Below are 17613 nucleotides of genomic sequence, written 5' to 3'. Positions count from 1 at the left end.
CCTGTGGAGAGGGGAAGCTCGTCTGGAGGGAGTGGGTGCACTGGCACACTGCACAGCCTCCTAGTAAAGGGCCTGCAGACCCAGCTGGCCTCATGCCTGGAGGCCTTAGGCGACCCTGAGGAAGGCAGTTCCAGAGCAGCGAGTCAGGACCAGATGCAGTGAGTTGCAAGTAGAACCAGGAGCAGAGACTGGATGTGGTGTATTGTTTCAGAATCTTCCAGTGTGAGTAGCTACCATATGGATACGTAGGTGTGGGAGGCACCAGGCAGCCCCGGGGCCAGGTGAGACACCAGGCAGCCCCGGGGCCAGGTGAGAAGAGGCCCCAGAGCTTGGATTGCCTCAGATCCCAGTTAGTGAGCGGTGCGGGGACATGAGGGAGTGCAGGGCTCCTGACCCTGAAGCCCACGTCTGACTCTGCCGTCCTCTCTGAAAAGGGTGCAGAGCCGGGGAGATTTGGTCCTGTTTGTGCCTTTGTTCCCACCCCCACCCCTCTTCCCAGATTGGGGACCAGCTGTCTGATGACCAGCAGAGAAGTGGAAGGGTGGGCCGGGTGGGCGCCCTAGCTCAGGGGGATGTTTGGCCTCCCGCCTCACTCTAGATTTGGGTACTTACTTTTTATTGAGACCAAAAATAAAAGGCAACACTGGGTGAGGATACACGTACATTTCTCGGGGCTTTTATTTTCTGTGAAGTGGGTGGCAGTGGGCATTGTGAAGGTTTGAAATGGCTACTGTGGGGAGTGGGGCCCTGAGGAGGTCAGAGCTCTGCAGAGAGACTGCCAGGCAGTGTGGGCTGAGGATGGAGGTTAAGGGTCTGTGGTGACTCGGGTGGGGGGTGGAGTTCCCCAGCCTCACGCTGAGCTTGTGACTGGTGGGCATGGGGCTGCTGGGATGGGGCCATCCCTCGTGTCATCGTGCTGAGCCCTTCCCTTAAAGGCTGTGGTCTCCTTTTCAGGTTGGATCGTCAAACGCAGGCTACTACCTTGGTCCATCAAATTTTTGGAGGGTATCTCAGATCACGTGGTAAGTGGAGACGTTTGCTCTACTGCTTCTTGCCAGGATTAGAACATGAACCCAGGAAACCTTAAGAGTTGGAACACAGGCTGGGGCTCTTTCTTCGCTGTGCAGACCTGGGTCAGTCTCTGAGGTCTTGAGCCATGGTTTCCTCTGAGACTCTTGGCTCGCCTGGCCACTGGAGCAGTTGTTAGGATATTCCCATGAGGGCTGGGTGTGGTGGCTCACACCTGTAATCCCAGCACTTTGGGAGGCCAAGGCAGGAGGATCACCTGAGGTCAGGAGTTCGAGGCCAGCCTGGCCAACCAGGGCCAACACGGTGAAACACCGCCTCTACTAAAAATACAAAAATTAGCCGAGCGCGGTGGCGCATGCCTGCAATCCCAGCTACTTGGGAGGCTGAGTTAGGAGAATTGCTTGAACCCAAGAGGTGGAGGTTGCAGTGAGCCAAGATCCCACCACTGCACTCCAGCCTGGGTGACAGAGCAAGACTCTATCCCAAAAAAAAAAATAAATAAAAAGTATATATATATATATATATATGTATATATATTCTCATGAGGAAGTGCCGTGCACACGTGCAGGAAGGAGGCGGATCTTCTCTCTGCTCTCCCTCAGCAGGAGAGTACCGCACGTGGTGGTCACCAGTCCAGGCAGGGAGGGCCATGTGAGTGCAAAGACATTGACATCTATCTTTGTGAACTTCAGTGGTGAAGGAGAGCTCTCTGTTCGGACACCAGGATGCTTCAGGGGCTAGTGGGAATCTCATCTTTGGCCAAAGCCCTGCTGAGAGTCTGCCTCCCTGCCGGGTCTCAGTCTTGGGAGCTGGGAGTGCCTCTGCCAGGCCACACCTGCTCCACTGCCTCTGTTCTGTTGCAGTGAAGTGCTCCGTGTGCAAGAGCGTCTCGGACACCTACGACCCCTACTTGGACGTCGCGCTGGAGATCCGGGTACAGATCTGTCCTGCCCTTCACTTCTGCAATAGGAGAGCAAGGCCAGAGGGTGAAACAGAACCAGCAGAACAGTAAAGGCATCAGATCAAAATAGATAGGGAGAAAACTCCTTTGCTCCTTGCCGCCTTGCAGTACAGGCCATTGTCTTTACCTGTTTCTTTCTAGAGTTTTTCCTATGCATATCCTTTTATTTAAAGAAAAAAAATGGTAAAATTGAGTTTTGTGTCCCGAAGCATGAACAGGAACAGCGCTGTCCCCAGGGTTTGAGGAGAGTCTGTTGTGTGCTGTGGGCGGCGTGCAGCCTTTGGAGCTTGGTGGCTCTGTGGGCGTCACCTGGGAGAGCAGCCTTGGCTTTATGTGCATGCGCTGTTCCAGCTACAGTCTGCAGGAGGGCGGCCTGCCTTTGCTGGGCCAACCCAAGCTCCAGAGCAGGTCCAGCTACAAGATCATCCTGATAAAAGTGACTGATTCATGGCAGACCTGCAGCTGTCATTTCTTTGCTTTTCTTTTTTTTTTATAGGGGCTTGAGTGACAGAGTCTTGCTCTGTGGCCCAGGCAGGAGTCCAGTGGCGCAATCACAGCTCACTGTAGTCTTGACCTCTAGGCTTAAGTGATCCTCCCACACAGCTGGTACTACAGGCATGCACCACCACACCTGGCTAATTTTTAGAATTTCTTTGTAGAGATGGGGGTCTTGCTGTGTTGTCCAGGCTGGTCTCAAACTCCTGGCCTCAAGTGATCCTCCTGCCCTGGCCCCCCAAGGTGCTGGGATTATAGGCGTGAGCCGCAGTTCCTGGCTGCTTTCATTTCTTGTCACTGGAGAAGGAGTCCCAGTCTGGTAGCTAGTGGGCAAATTTTTATGCGAGTCAAGTTTTGTGATTTGCTGCCTCAGCCTAAAAAAGACCTTAAATTTGGCATTTCTTGAATCAGCCTTTTTCTTCTGCTGTGTATTTTACTCCCTGTTTTTGTCCTCCTCAGCAAGCTGCGAATATTGTGCGTGCTCTGGAACTTTTTGTGAAAGCAGATGTCCTGAGTGGAGAGAATGCCTACATGTGTGCTAAGTAAGTTTCACGTTGCTTGTGGCAGAAGACTGACACCAGACGGGAAATAAGTCACCTCACCTGACAGTGTTGTGCCCACCCCCTCTTCCTTAGCGGTGACCGCTGCTCGTATTTCTTGAGGAACCTATGTGTGTCCTAAAAACACAAACTTCTAAATAACACAAATGAAGCGATAGCTATGATTTTTATAGCTACAGTTCACACCGTACCTGTTCTAAAGATGCTACGTGTATTGTGCAGTAGGGGCTGTGGTTTCCCGTTGCCAGGGATGGTGAAACTGAGGCACAGAGAAGTGAAGTGACCAGCCATGGGGCCACACCGAGAGGACGTGGCAGAGCACGAGCTCACATCAGTTCACACTGGCTGACACCGTGCGGCCACCCCAGGGGCTGTGCCCAGCCAGCTGCTCTCTTGCCTCTTAAGGAGTGTATTCTTTGGCTTTCATTTTTTACTTAACTGGTTTTGGACATTTTTCCGTTTCTGCAGATAGAACTCTTACTTTGTCATTTGTTGCATTTTTAAGTGACAGGATTTCACCTTGTTGGCCAGGCTGGTCTCGAGCTCCTGAACTCAGGTGATCTGCCTGCCTTGCCTTCCAAAGTGCTGGGATCACGCTACTACAGCCGGCTGAATATCTTTATATCTAGGTCGTTGTAAAGCTGTAGGCACTAAAGAATATATTCTTAATTCTGCTTTACTCTTCTTTAAGTCTGTTTCCTGCAGCTCTCCAGGCTGCGCGCCTCTGCCTCTGTTTTCTCTCCCTGCGTTTGCGCATCTTCTGGCTTTGCTTACGTTGACTTCCTGCCTGCCCGTTTGATCACTCAGCCACATCTGCTTTAATTTGCTCTTTCCTGTGTTGCCCCAAAGCAACTTTTTCCTGTATTTTATTTAGTTTCCTGGTGGGTACAGTACTTCTATTTTTTTTGCTTTAGAATCTTCCCACTTTCTGTAGTCTTATTTCCCTGTGGTAGCTTTCCTTTACTTGAGGCATGCTTAATGTGATTTTTAGAGCAACAAAAGGTCTAAATCTCATTGATGAAGATTCCACTATTACAGAGCAGTTGTTGCTGTTATTAACTTAGCGTTAAGACAACATTTTTCAGAGCGTGAATCAATCATGAATCTTTCTCATCACCTTCTTCATAGATGCAAGAAGAAGGTTCCAGCCAGCAAGCGCTTCACCATCCACAGAACATCCAACGTCTTAACCCTTTCCCTCAAGCGCTTTGCCAACTTCAGCGGGGGTAAGATCACCAAGGTGAGCGCTCATGACGCCATCCCAGGCAGCTCTGTGGGCCACAGTTGGCATCAGAATAACACAAAGAAAGTGATAGCCACGAGTTTGATAGCTGCTGTTTACACAGTACCTGTCCCTGTTCTGAAGGTTCTACACATACTGTGAAGTAGGGACTGTAGTTTCGCCATTGTCCAGGACGGGAAAACAGTCACAGAGAGGTGAAGCGACCTGGGATGCTTTTTAAAAATAGACATTTCTGGGTTTATCCCAGTGCTAGTGAATTTGAATCTCTGGAGGACAGGGCCCAGGAATCTGCATTTTTGCAAAATCCCTGAATGCTTGTTATACACAGTCAAGTTCCAGGGCCACTGTCTTACTGGATTTACCGCAGCTTCTGGTTGTGCTTGGGCTGGTCCTGGCAGGGACGCTCAGGGTTCTCCAGATGAGTGTGATGAGCACTGGGCAGTGGGACTCGCATTGTCCATGTCCTGTTGATGTCTAGAACAGGTGCCATTGCATGCTCTGGCTTTTTATGGAATATGGAGTTAAAAAAAACTACTTTTGACACGATGGTATTTTATTTTTTAAATTTTATTTTAAGACAGGGTCTCAGTCTGTCACCTGGGCTGGAGTGCAGTGGCGTCATCACAGCTCACTGCAGTCTTGACCTCCTATGCTCAAGCGATCCGCCTGCCTTAGCCTCCTGAGTAGCTGGGACTGTGGGCACATGCCACCATGCCTGGTTAATTTTTTAAAAATTTTTTGTAGAGACAGGATCTTGCTGTGTTGCCCAGGCTGGTCTCAAACTCCTGGGCTCAAGTGACCTGCCTGCCTTGACCTCTCACAGTGCTGGGATTACAGGTGTGAGCCACCACACCCAGCCTATAGTGGCATTTTCGTAGAAGATGTGTTTCTTTTTTCTTTTTTGAGACAGTCTTGCTCTGATGCCCAGGCTGGATTGCAGTGGCGCTGTCTCCGCCTTCTGGGTTCAAGTGATTGTCCTGCCTCAGCCTCCAGAGTAGTTGGGATTAAGGCGCCCGCCACCACACCTGGCTAATTTTTGTGTTTTTAGTAGACGGGGTTTTGCCATGTTGGCCAGGCTGGTCTAGAGCTCCTGAGCTCAGGTGGTGCGCCTGCCTCAGCCTCCTAAAGTGCTGGGATAACAGGCATGAGCCACCGCGCCTAGTAGATGTCTGTATTTCATAAAAATCTGTTCATAAAAGTTCTGTTCTGAGAGCCTGGTTATGTGGAACAACACCCTTGGCTGAGCCTCCATTTCCTCACTGGTAGCGGTAGGGGGCTTGCTTAGGTCAGCATTTCCCAAATGTGTTTGCAGATTCTTTGTTGTAGACTCAGGTGTCATGTAACCACAAGGGCACGTTTTAAGAAATGTGTCACCAGGCAGTTCCGTTACTGTGTGAACATCATAGAGTGCATTTACACAAACATAGATGACGGAGCCGGCTGTATGGTATAGCCCATTGCTCCTAGGCCACAAACCTACACAGCCTGTTCCTGTCCTGAATACTGTAGGCAGTTGCAACACAATGGGAAGTATTTGTGTATCTAAACATAGAGAAGGTACAGTGAAAATGCAGTATTATAATCTTACGAGATCACTGTTGTATATGTGGTCTGTCATTGACCGAAACATGGTTATGTGGCACATGACTGATGGTATGTGACGTTTAAGAACAGGCAAAATTAATGGTGACAGAAATCAGAACAGTGGATATTTGAGATGGGGGCAATGACTGGGATGTGGGAATTTTCTAGTTGATGTTCTGCATGTCCATCAGTATATACTTGTCAAAACTCTTTGATCTATATACTGAAGATCTATGCATTTCAACAAATCCCACAACTCAGTTTAAAAAAATGATTTAGGCTGGGCACAATAGCTTACACCTCTAATCTCTGCACTTAGGGAGGCTGAGGTGGGAGGATTGCTTGAGACTGGGAGTTTAAGACCATCTTGGGCAACATAGTGAGACCCTGTCTCTACAAAAAAATTTTGGGTTTTTTTTTTTTTTTTTTTTTTTGAGACGGAGTCTCACTCTGTCACCCAGGCTAGAGTGCAGTGGCATCATCTCAGCTCACTGCAATATCTGCCTCCCAAGTTCAAGCGATTCTCCTGCCTCAGCCCTCCAAGTATCTGGGACCACAAGTGTGTGCCACCATGCCTGGCTAAATTTTGTATTTTTAGTAGAGACGGGGTTCCACCATGTTGGCCAGGCTGGTCTTGAACTCCTGACCTCAAGTGATCCACCCACCTTGGCCTCCCAAAGTGTTGGGATTATAGATATGAGCCATCACGCCCGGCCTAAAAAATTTTTTATTAATTGGCCAGTCATGGTGGCATGTGCCTATAGTCCCAGCTATGTGGGAGGTAGAGATAGGAGGATTGCTTGAGTCGAGGAGTTTGAAGTTACAGTGAGCTATGATTGTGCCACTGCACTCTAGCCTGGGCGACAGAGCAAGACTGTGTTTCTAAAAAAAAAAAAAAAAAATTATGTATATATTTTTTGGAGTTGCTAAACACACATCTGTATATGACCCAGAATAATGGCAATCCTGTTGTGTGGGCTCTGTGCTGTCCTGGTGCACTCAGCCTACAGCTGCCATGCCAGGCACTATTACTGCTAAGAATATATGTGTGTGTATGTATGTATGTATGTGCGTGTATGTATATGTGTGTGCATGTATGTGTGTATGTATGCATGTATGTGTGTGCATGTATGTGTGTATGTATGCATGTATGTGTATGCATGTGTGTATATATGTGTGTGAGTGTATGTATACATGTGTGTATGCACGTGTGCAGGTATGTGTTGTGCATGTATGTATACGCGCACATATATGTATGTGCATGCATTATGTGTGCATGTGTATGCATGTGTGCATTTATGTGTGTGTGTGCATGTGTGTATGTGTGTGTATGCATGTGTGTATATATGCATGCATGTGTGTATATATGTGCGTGTATGCATGTGTGTATATATGTATACATGTATGTATGTGTGTGTCTATTTTTTTCTATGAAAAATTGGTCAGTTTTGGGAACACATTTTAGCATGACCTTTCTTCTGATCCAGTTCATTAAAAGTCTTACTTGCTGTAGCAGTTGGCTGTGTTAATTCAGCACTTTTATTTCTGAAGATCTGAAACCCAGCATTCTCTCCCTTTTCTCCCACCAACAACGTTCCTGTAAAGTGGAGGGAAAGAAAATGAGTGACTCTTCTCATTTTATCGTTAGGAACCAGGTGGTGAGAGAACTAATGTAGATGCTTGACAAAGACAAGAAGAGATCCTACATTGCTTGATGGGACAATAAAGTTTCCCATAGGCTGGCTGGAGAAGACTCACTTCTCAGCATCTTGGTGTTTTTTGTTTGTTTGTTTGTTTGTTTGTTTTGAGATGGAGTCTCGCTCTGTTGCCAGGCTGGAGTGCAGTGGCACAACCTCGGCTCCCTGTAACCTCCACCTCCCGGTTTCAAGCGATTCTCCTGCCTCAGCCTCCCGCATAGCTGGAACTACAGGCACGTGCCACCACACCCAGCTAATTTTTGTATTTTTAGTAGAGACAAGGTTTCGCCATGTTGGATGGTCTCAATCTCTTGACCTTGTGATCTACCCGCCTTGGCCTCCCAAAGTGCTGGGATTACAGGCGTGAGCCACTGCACCTGGCCAGCATCTTGGTTTTTAATCATTGCCTGGGGGAGCTCCTGCACAGTGTTGCTGCACACCCAGTCATCCCAAATTGTCTTTTTCTTTTTTCGTGGTAGGGCAGTTTTGAGACAGAGTCTCACTCTGTCACCCAGGCTGAGTGCAGTGGCTCGATCTTGGCTCACTGCAACCTGCGCTTCGCGGGTTCAAGTGATTCTCATTCCGCAGCCTCCTGAGTAGCTGGGATTACAGGCAGTGCACCACCATGCCCAGCTAATTTTTTGTATTTTTATTAGAAGTGGGGTTTCGCTATATTGGTCAGGCTGGTCTCGAACTCCTCAAGTGATCCTCCTGCCTCAGCCTCCCAAAATGCTGGGATTACAGGCGTGAGCCACTGCGCCCGGCCCCTAAATTGTTAAAGACCAGCCAAGTTGGGCATTTTGTGTGGTTGTGGATGGAATGGGCAAATTGATCTTTACTCTCAAAGTGAATTTTATTTGCCTTTTCCTTGATTTTTCAAACAGGATGTAGGTTATCCGGAATTCCTCAACATACGTCCGTATATGTCCCAGAATAATGGTGATCCTGTCATGTATGGACTCTATGCTGTCCTGGTGCACTCGGGCTACAGCTGCCATGCCGGGCACTATTACTGCTACGTGAAGGTGAGAGGCTTGTGTCAGTGCAGCTGCCTCCTGGGGCAGGTTTCAGCACCCATGCACATCCAGATGCGGCCTCTGTAGAGCACTTACTTTGTGAAAAGTGTCATGTTTTGTAGTCGTATTCAAGTCCTCATTGTTGCCTCTCTGCATGGAGTGAAAAGATGCCTTTACAGAAGTGTTGCACCAGAACCTAGTGTTCTCAGACTTGCAGTGAGACACGGAAGAGGCAGCCGCTTCTGGGGCCATCCTTAGAACCCTGGCACAATCGGCCATGGTGATGACACTGCCTGAATGTCCTTTAGAAGTGACACTTCCTGTCTCTTGGGGCACTAGGAAGGAACTGGGACTCAGAGCACCCTTTGGGGTCACATTCCGAGTTATGAAAATATTATACATTTTAATAGAAGTTGTTACCTGTTGATTATTAATAGTGTTTGGAAATGTAGCAACTAACAGATTTTTTATTCCCTTTTTAAAAAGTGAGGATAATGGGATGCTTGTTGATTGTTTTGTTTTCTGCAACATCCTTGGCTGCTTCAGGCAAGCAATGGACAGTGGTACCAGATGAATGATTCCTTGGTCCATTCCAGCAATGTCAAGGTGGTTCTGAACCAGCAGGCCTACGTGCTGTTCTATCTGCGGTAATAAACTCACGCCCTTCCCAGATGAGCTTACTCCCTCTGCTCTTTCCTTATACCGATGGGCCTCCCTAATCTTTTTTTGTTTGAAGGTAATTGGGAATTCCACTGGAGGGGTTCGTCATGTGTCATGGAGAACGTCCACAGGGAAGGACACTTTTTAGTAAAGCCAGAGCCTTGGGAAGGTCAGGACAGGATTCCCTCTGCCCTCACGTTGATGCTGTTTTGAATGTAAATGGGAAAGTCACCATTTATAGTATTGCCCCAAATTAGAGGTACTGCTCCCTGGATGGTAGCCAGCCAGTGCCCCTTTCCATGTGGGGAAGCAGCCCCTGTAGGGATAGGCTGGGAAGGATGTGTTTGTGGGGGTGTTGCCGCAGAGGTTCTCTGGAGGGGCCTTCTCCCAGAGCTGGCTGTCACTGACCTGGAGGCTGGAGCCCGTGGCAGCTGAGGCATTTTCACTGCTTTGTACATCTCTGCTGAGTGTTGCTGAGGTGTTTGAGGGGTCTCTCTTGCTTTCTGGTACATTGAACTCTGATCTTGGAGGAATTCTGACTCTAATTTGCCCTTGCTCTGCTTATATTCAGCAGATACCTGGGGCTGATCTCTCAGCCTCACTGTGGTTGAAAGGCAAAGGGAGATTCCAGAGAAGTGGTTAGGACTGGCAGGGTTTCCCCAGGCCGTGTTTCTGCCTTTGCCCTGCCTGAACTTATTCTGATTCTCTCCATTTCTGTAATGCCTAGTAAGAGAATTCCCGACTTGTTTTCTTCCTTTGACAGAATTCCAGGCTCTAAGAAAAGTCCCGAGGGCCTCATCTCCAGGACAGGCTCCTCCTCCCTTCCCGGCCGCCCGAGTGTGATTCCAGATCACTCCAAGAAGAACATCGGCAATGGGATTATTTCCTCCCCACTGACTGGAAAGGTACTTGTGAGAATGGTGGAGGCCAAAGCGGCTGGTCTTGGTGCTCCCCACAGACCTCCTCACGCTTGGGAAGTTGGCCACGGTGGAAGAAGTTTGCAGGCAGTTTGCGCTATTCTAGTTGATGTTATTTCTTTTTTTTTTCTTTTTTTTTTTTTTTTTTTTTTTGAGACGGAGTCTAGCTCTGTCGCCCAGGCTGGAGTGCTGTGGTGCGATCACGGCTCACTGCAAGCTCTGCCTCCCGGGTTGCCGCCATTCTCCTGCCTCAGCCTCCCGAGTAGCTGGGATTACAGGCGCCCACAACCACGCCCGGCTAATTTTTTTGTATTTTTAGTAGAGATGGGGTTTCACCGTGTTAGCCAGGATGGTCTCGATCTCCTGACCTTAGGATCTGCCCGCCTCAGCCTCCCAAAGTGCTGAGATTACAGGCGTGAACCACCACGCCCGGCTGATGTTATTTCTTAAACTGGTCATCAGCTGACATTAGGTATAGAGAAAGAGGAGACATGAATGAGAAAATCCTGACCCAGCAAATTAGAACTGTCATTCACAGGTCTGTTCTACTCATGAGACCAGCACACTTAACAGGTGTCGTGACAGGTGTGCCAAGCAAACTTTCTGTGTGCGCTCCTTTTATTTCCTTTATAATGCCAAGCAAACTTTTTTTTTGGAGACAGGGTCTCGCTCTGTTACCCAGACTGGAGTACAGTGGCACAATCATGGTTCAGGGCAGGCTTGAGCTCCTGGATTCAAGCCATCCTCCTGCCCCAGCCTCCCTAGTATTCGGGACTATCAGTGCACTACCACACCCAGCTAATTTTTAAATTTTGTGTAGAGACAGAGTCTCACTATGTTGCCCTGGCTGGTCTTAAGCTCCTCAGCCCAAGCAGTTTTCCTGCCTTGGCCTCCCAAAGTGCCAGGATTATAGGCACCAAGCAAACTCTTAACCATAAGCATGTGGGAAAAAATACCCTTTTTTTTTTTTTCTTTGAAACGGAGTCTCATTCTGTCGCCCAGGCTGGAGTGCAGTGGCGCAATCTTGGCTTGCTGCAACCTCCACCTCCCAGGTTCAAGCGATTCTCCTGCCTCAGCCTCCCGAGTAGCTGGGGACTACAGGCGCGTGCCACCACGCGTGGCTAATTTTTTGTATTTTTAGTAGAGATGGGATTTCACTTTGTTAGACAGGATGGTCTCGATCTCCTGACCTCGTGATCCACCCGCCGCAGCCTCCCAAAGTGCTGGGATTACAGACGTGAGCCACTGTGCCTGGCCTCTCCTCACATTTTAACAGGGAAAATGTGAGTAGTTTGTACCAATGTTAGTTTCCTGATTGGGGTAATTCTGCTGTGGTTATGTAAGAGAATGTCTTTGTTCTTTGGAAATACACATGGACATATTTTGGGGTAAAAGAACATCATGTCTGCAATTTACTCAAAGGGATCAGAAATAGAAATATGTGTATGTGCGTACATACATAGTCATACATATATACACACATACATATACATACAGAGAGAGGATGATAAAGGTTATGTGGTTACAGGTTAACCATTAGGAACTACCCTCTGAGTTACCTTTGTGTGTATTTGAAATTTTCTGCTAGAACTGTTAAGAATTCAGTTTCACTAAGTGGTTTCATGTGCAGTTTCCTCATTAGAACACAGTGATCATTTGAAGTGGGGTGGACCCTCTCTCGATGACTGTTTCTTTTCTTTTCTTTTTTTTTTTTGAGACAGAGTCTTGCTCTGTCGCTGAGGCTGGAGTGCAGTGGCACCATCTCAGCTCACTGCAGCCTCTGCCTCCTGGGTTCAAGCGATTCTCCTGCCTCAGCCTCCTGAGTAGCTGTGATTACAGGTGCCCGCCAGCACGCCTGGCTAATTTTTGTAGTTTTAGTAGAGATGGGGTTTCACCACGTTGGCCAGGCTGGTCTGGAACTCCTGACCTCCGGTGATTCGCCCAGCTTGGCCTCCCAGAGTCCTGGGATACAGGCATGAGCCACCGTGCCCAGCCTGGATGACTATTTTTGATGGATTGTCTTCCCCTCCCTTTAGAATGAAGAGTTGAACCCCACACACAGGCAGTCAGGGCCTTTCACAGTCTGCAGGGGTTTTGGTCATTTACGTACATCTGTATTTCCCTTCACATTAAAGAAAATAGAAGCTGAAATTAGAAGCATTAGAATTGACGTGGCAGTGAAATACATGATATAATTGCAAAGTTGGTGGTCACTGTAGCCCAGACTAGGAAGTTAGGAAGCAGCCTGGGCCTGGTACTGTGACTCAGGTCTGTAATTCCAACACTTTGGGAAGCCATTGTGGGAAGATCACTGGATCCCAGGAGTTCGAGACCAACCTGGGCAAAACCCTGTCTCTACTAAAAATGCAAAAGCTAGCCAGGTTTAATGGCACGTGCCTGTAGTCCCAGCTACTCAGGAGGCTGAGGTGGGAGGATCACTTGAGCCAGGGAGATTAAGGCTGCAGTGAGTCATGATCATACCACTCCACAGCAGCCTGGGCAACAGAGCAAGACCCTGTCTCAAAACAAATTTAAAAAGTAGCCTGGGCAACATAGATCCCATCAGCACAGAGAATATTCAGTAAGCTGATGTGGGAGGATCACTTGAACCCGGGAGGTTGAGGCCGTATGCAGTGAGCCATGATCACGCTGGTGAATTCCAGGCAAGGTGACAGAGTGAGACCTTGTCTACAAAAAAAAAGAATAGGGGGGCCGGGCACTTTGGGAGACTGAGGTAGGTGGACCATTTGAGCTCAGGAGTTTTGAGACCAGCTTGCCAACATGGTGAGACCCTGTGTCTACTAAAAATACAAAAGTTAGCTGCGCGTGGTGGCGTGCACCTGTAGTCCCAGCTATTCAAGAGGCTGAGGTAGGAGAATTGCTTGAACCTGGGAGGTGGAGGTTGCAGTGAGCTGAGACTGTGCCACTGCACTCCAGCCTGGGCGATAGAGCGGGACTCCATCTCAAAAAAAAAAAAAAAAAAAAAGGAAGCAGCCTGGGCCACATAGAAAGACCCCCATCTCCAAAACCCCATCTCCAAAAAAAGTGCAAAAATTAGCCAGGTGTGGTGGTACACGTCTGTTGTCCCAGCTGTTGGGAGGTTGAGGCAGAAGGATTGCTTAAGCACAGGAGGTCAAGGCTGCATTGAGCTATCATTGTGCCACTGCGCTCCAGCCTGGACAACAGAATGAGACCCTGTCTCAAAAAACCCCAGAAAAACAAAGGAAGCCTCACTTGCCACAGGAACTCCACGGGCACAGTGATGCCCGAGGGTGGAGGTTGGCTCAAGGAGAGTCCCTGTGTCAGGCACACCTGCAGGGGCGCTTCACTGACCATGAGCATTTTCATTACAAACGTGATTTTCCAAATACACAGCAAGCAGACAAGAGCCATTTTACTGTAAATGACATGGTGCAAGTTCTAGTGTGTATGGAAATGTTCAACCAGTGAAAAGGCTTTGTGGTGCACTGGAAAGATGAATTCCTTTTAGAAAACAGTATTAACAAAGAATAGAATGTAGGGAGCAAAACAAAACTCAAGAAAATAGAGGTAAATTCTTAACCTCTGAGAGAGGGAAGACTTTGTATGCTTAAAATTGAAGGATAAAATGTAGAAAAAGTATGAATTGACTAAGATTTACATTTTTGTACATAATTTATTACAAACACAAATGAAACAATAAAACCTTGTAAAATATTGTCAACTAAAGGTTAACATTTGTAAACAAAAGATCTCATTCAAATGAAGATCACTCTAGTGCATGTGCAGCGAATATGAATGTTAAAGTGGTAATAGCCCAAACGAGTGTCAAATTAGCAAATGTTTTGAAAAATAGATGTTGCTGGAGTATAGTAAAAGCAGTTTGGCATTTTGCATCAGATTTCATGAAAATATTCATAGCCTTGTAATTCCATTTCCTGAAAATTAGCATGGAGTACTAAATACAGGAAAAGCTCAACAAATATTTTTTAAGCACCAACTATCTACCAGACCCTTGAGTTACCGGTGAGGGCTGCAGGGGGAACAAGAGAGATATGGGTACAGCCTCTTGGTCAAGCAGGGGAAGGCTGACATTCAGCATCTAAATACAGAATAATAAGTTATTTCTATGCAGTTGTAATAAGTGCTCTGAAGGATAAAGGATACACACACACATACTGTACTGTATTGTTAATTTCAACAGTTGGAGACAATATAGCTTATATAAATTAACCATACAGTTAATATGCATCAGTAGTACATAGTATATATAGTAAAATGTCAAAGACAGGCTGACAGGCAGGGTGCAGTTGCTCAGGCGTGTAATCCCAGCACTTTGAGAGGCCAGGGTGGGAGGATTGCTTGAGCTCAGGAATTCAAGGCCAGCTGGGGCAACATAGCAAGATCCCCATCTCTACAAAATAGTAATAATGATTCAGGTGTGGTAGTCTACTCCTGTAGTCCTAGCCACTTGGGCAGCTCAAGTGGGAGGATCTCTTGAGCCCAGAAGGTTGAGGCTGCAGTGAGTTATGATGACATCATCGCGCCACTGCACTCCAGCCTGGGCAACAGAGCAAGACCCTGTCTTAAAGGTATTTATTGAGCGTTGTCGCCCATAAAAATGCTTGAGATAATAGCTTTAAGATAAAACTGGGTTGCAACTCTTCAGGCCAGAACCATTTGGAAGAAAAGATTGAAAGAAGAAAGCACTAGAACGTTAATGCGTGGTTATGTTTAGGTGATGGAACTTTGCTAAATTTTTTTCCTTTATACTTTTTTCTCTTCTCAAATCTTGATGAAAATGTACTGGTTTTATAGTAAAGATGGCCATAAAGGTATGTATTCAGGCCAGGTGCTATGGCTCATACCTGTAATCCCAACACTTCTGGAGGCTGAGGCAGGTGGATTGCTTGAGGCCAGGAGTTTGAGACCAGCCTGGCCAACATGATAAAGCCCCATCTCTGCCAAAAATACAAAAATTAGCCGGGTGTGGTGGTGCACGCCTGTGGTCCCTGTTCCTTGGGATGTCACAAAACACCAGAATTGTTCAGAGAAGCCACAGTGTCTTTACCAAGAGTCCAGATAAATAATTTATCTTGAGCATGCTAATCAGAGGCCATGCCTGCTCCTAAGATTTGCTGTGGCCTTATGAAGATGTGGCCCAGCTGGGACTTCTCGCTTCCTCAGTTGTGTTTTCTGCTTTGCTCTCCTTAGCGACAAGACTCTGGGATGATGAAGAAGCTGCAGACCACTGAAGAGATTGGTGTGCCCATATCCAGGAATGGCTCCACCCTGGGCCTGAAGTCCCAGAACGGCTGTGTTCCTCCAAAGCTGCCCTCGGGGTCCCCTTCCCCCAAACTCTCCCAGACCCCCACACACATGCCAACCATCCTAGATGACCCTGGAAAGAAGGTGAAGAAGCCAGCTCCTCCACAGCACTTTTCCCCCAGAACTGCTCAGGGGCTGCCTGGGACCAGCAACTCGAGTAGCAGCAGATCTGGGAGCCAAAGGCAGGGCTCCTGGGACAGCAGGGATGTTGTCCTCTCTACCTCACCTAAGCTCCTGGCTACAGCCACTGCCAACGGGCATGGGCCAAAGGGGAACGACGAGAGCACTGGCCTCGACAGGAGGGGCTCCAGCAGCTCCAGCCCAGAGCACTCGGCCAGCAGCGACTCCACCAAGGCCCCCCAGACCCCCAGGAGTGGAGCGGCCCATCTCTGCGATTCTCAGGAAACAAACTGTTCCACCGCTGGCCACTCCAAAACGCTGCCAAGTGGAGCAGATTCTAAGGCGGTGAAGCTGAAGTCCCCTGTCCTGAGCAGCGCCACCGCTGAGCCTGCAAGCACCATGTCTCCTCCACCAGCCAAAAAACTGGCCCTTTCTGCCAAGAAGGTGGGTGTATGGGGGTCTCGCCGCTGCTGTGTATCAGGAGAGCTCCAAGAGTTGCTTGGTTGTGGTTTGGAGGGAGTGAGAACATTGTCCAGGGGCTTTGGCCTCCCTCATGTCAGAGGAACAACGTGTCTTAGTCATTCCCAGCCATTTGCAATTAAAGAACGGCTATCTTGGGGTGAAGGCAGTATAGGGTGTTGAGAGAGCCCTGATGATCTGGTGATGCTCATGTGACTCATGGAGGTTTGGGCAAGGTAGCAGTTCCCTGTTTTCGCAGTAGGTGGAAGATCCTGACTGAACCCGAGGGAGGGTGGGCCCCAGCAGCGCGTGTCCCTAGCAGGGGTGGGGCGGGCAGGAAGCGCAGAGCCCCAGTGGGGTGCCTGGCAGCTCTGCAGCAGGAAGCTTAGAAAGCAGCCACGGCACGAGGATGTGATTGTTGTGCTGAGATTTTTGTTTAAATTTTCTTCCTTTTTTTTGTTTTCTAACCAAAAATACTTTTCTGGTTCTTCTTCTACCATTTCCCTGCCCCTCACCTCCCCTTTTTGTCTTCTTCTATCCCCTCATCTTTTTTTCTGGGCTCTTTTGTTTTTATTTTCATTTTTTGTTACTTTTGTTTTCCCTCTTCACTCACGGAAACCTTTTTTAGACCACCAAGTTTTTATTTATGTCGATAACTGCAGGCCAGCACCCTGTGGAGGGCGACCGGCAATGACCTCCGTCCATCTCCCCCCTCACCATCCTCCGACCTCACCCACCCCATGAAAACCTCTCACCCCGTCGTTGCCTCCACTTGGCCCGTCCATAGAGCCAGGTAAGCTTTGGGCCGGGACCTTCTGGGTGCCGACTGGTTCTCCCTGTGGTTGCGTGTGCCTGGCTGGTGAGGAGTTGGACGGATCGCCAGCTTCACAGGACAGACAAAGCATTGGGGCAGCCAGGAGGTACAGGGGGGCATCACCGACCAAGGTCCCCCTCTTCCGTGTTCGCCTGTGGTAAAGGAGCTTTGGGTGGTGAAGGCAGTTCGGCCTCTGCAGTCCTGATGTCTTGGTTCTGTCTTTGTTGGTGGTCTGTCTGTGACATCCATGTGGTGACGTGGTGTGCTGGGGACTGACCTTTCCTGTGTCCCTACCAGCCCCATGACAGTACTTCCCAGTCGAAGAGAAAGGCGAAGTGAGGCCTTGGCGAGAGGCCTTGAGTGAGCTCGGAGTCCCGTGCGTTTTTTGTGGGACGTCTTGCCTGCTAGCGTCATGTGGGTTAAGAACTGTCTCAGGGCTCTCGGGTTCCTCTGCAGACACCTGCTGGAGATGGGACCTGTGCATGTGGGACCTGGTCCACAGGGGCTGCCTGCGTCTCGTAGGTGCCTCGAGTGGCAGGAAGTTGAGAGTAACTGGTAAATGGCTGTCTGGAAGCCGGTGGGAGTGGGGATGGAAGCAGTGAAAGATGGGGTGAGCCATGAGGCGGCCTGCGGGGACTGTACTGGTGGCCCGGACTCTGGGTTCTAGTTCTAGAATCTCCAGTGCTGCATGAGGGCGAGGTATGACTGTGCATCGCCCACAGCCTCTGCCTTACTGTCCTCTCACATATAC

At 48.6% G+C, this 17613-nt stretch overlaps 1 protein-coding gene across 11 annotated transcripts in view; it reads left to right on the top strand.

The window, feature by feature from the left end:
- The window catches only part of USP36 (ubiquitin specific peptidase 36), a 44258-nt gene that overhangs the window by 17200 nt on the left and 9445 nt on the right, over positions 1-17613 (top strand). For all 11 annotated transcript variants that reach the window (XM_055243038.2, XM_063617320.1, XM_055243037.2 and 8 more), the window contains 9 exons: positions 955-1022; positions 1893-1963; positions 2945-3027; positions 4174-4285; positions 8454-8594; positions 9132-9232; positions 10009-10150; positions 15356-16033; positions 16711-16841. In XM_055243038.2, coding sequence (XP_055099013.1) covers positions 955-1022; positions 1893-1963; positions 2945-3027; positions 4174-4285; positions 8454-8594; positions 9132-9232; positions 10009-10150; positions 15356-16033; positions 16711-16841 — 1527 coding nt within the window. The remainder of the gene's footprint in view (positions 1-954; positions 1023-1892; positions 1964-2944; positions 3028-4173; positions 4286-8453; positions 8595-9131; positions 9233-10008; positions 10151-15355; positions 16034-16710; positions 16842-17613) is intronic.

Source organism: Symphalangus syndactylus, chromosome 14 (genome assembly GCF_028878055.3).
Source record: "Symphalangus syndactylus isolate Jambi chromosome 14, NHGRI_mSymSyn1-v2.1_pri, whole genome shotgun sequence".
Taxonomy (NCBI): domain Eukaryota; kingdom Metazoa; phylum Chordata; class Mammalia; order Primates; family Hylobatidae; genus Symphalangus; species Symphalangus syndactylus.
This window is presented reverse-complemented; position numbering and strand designations above follow the sequence as displayed.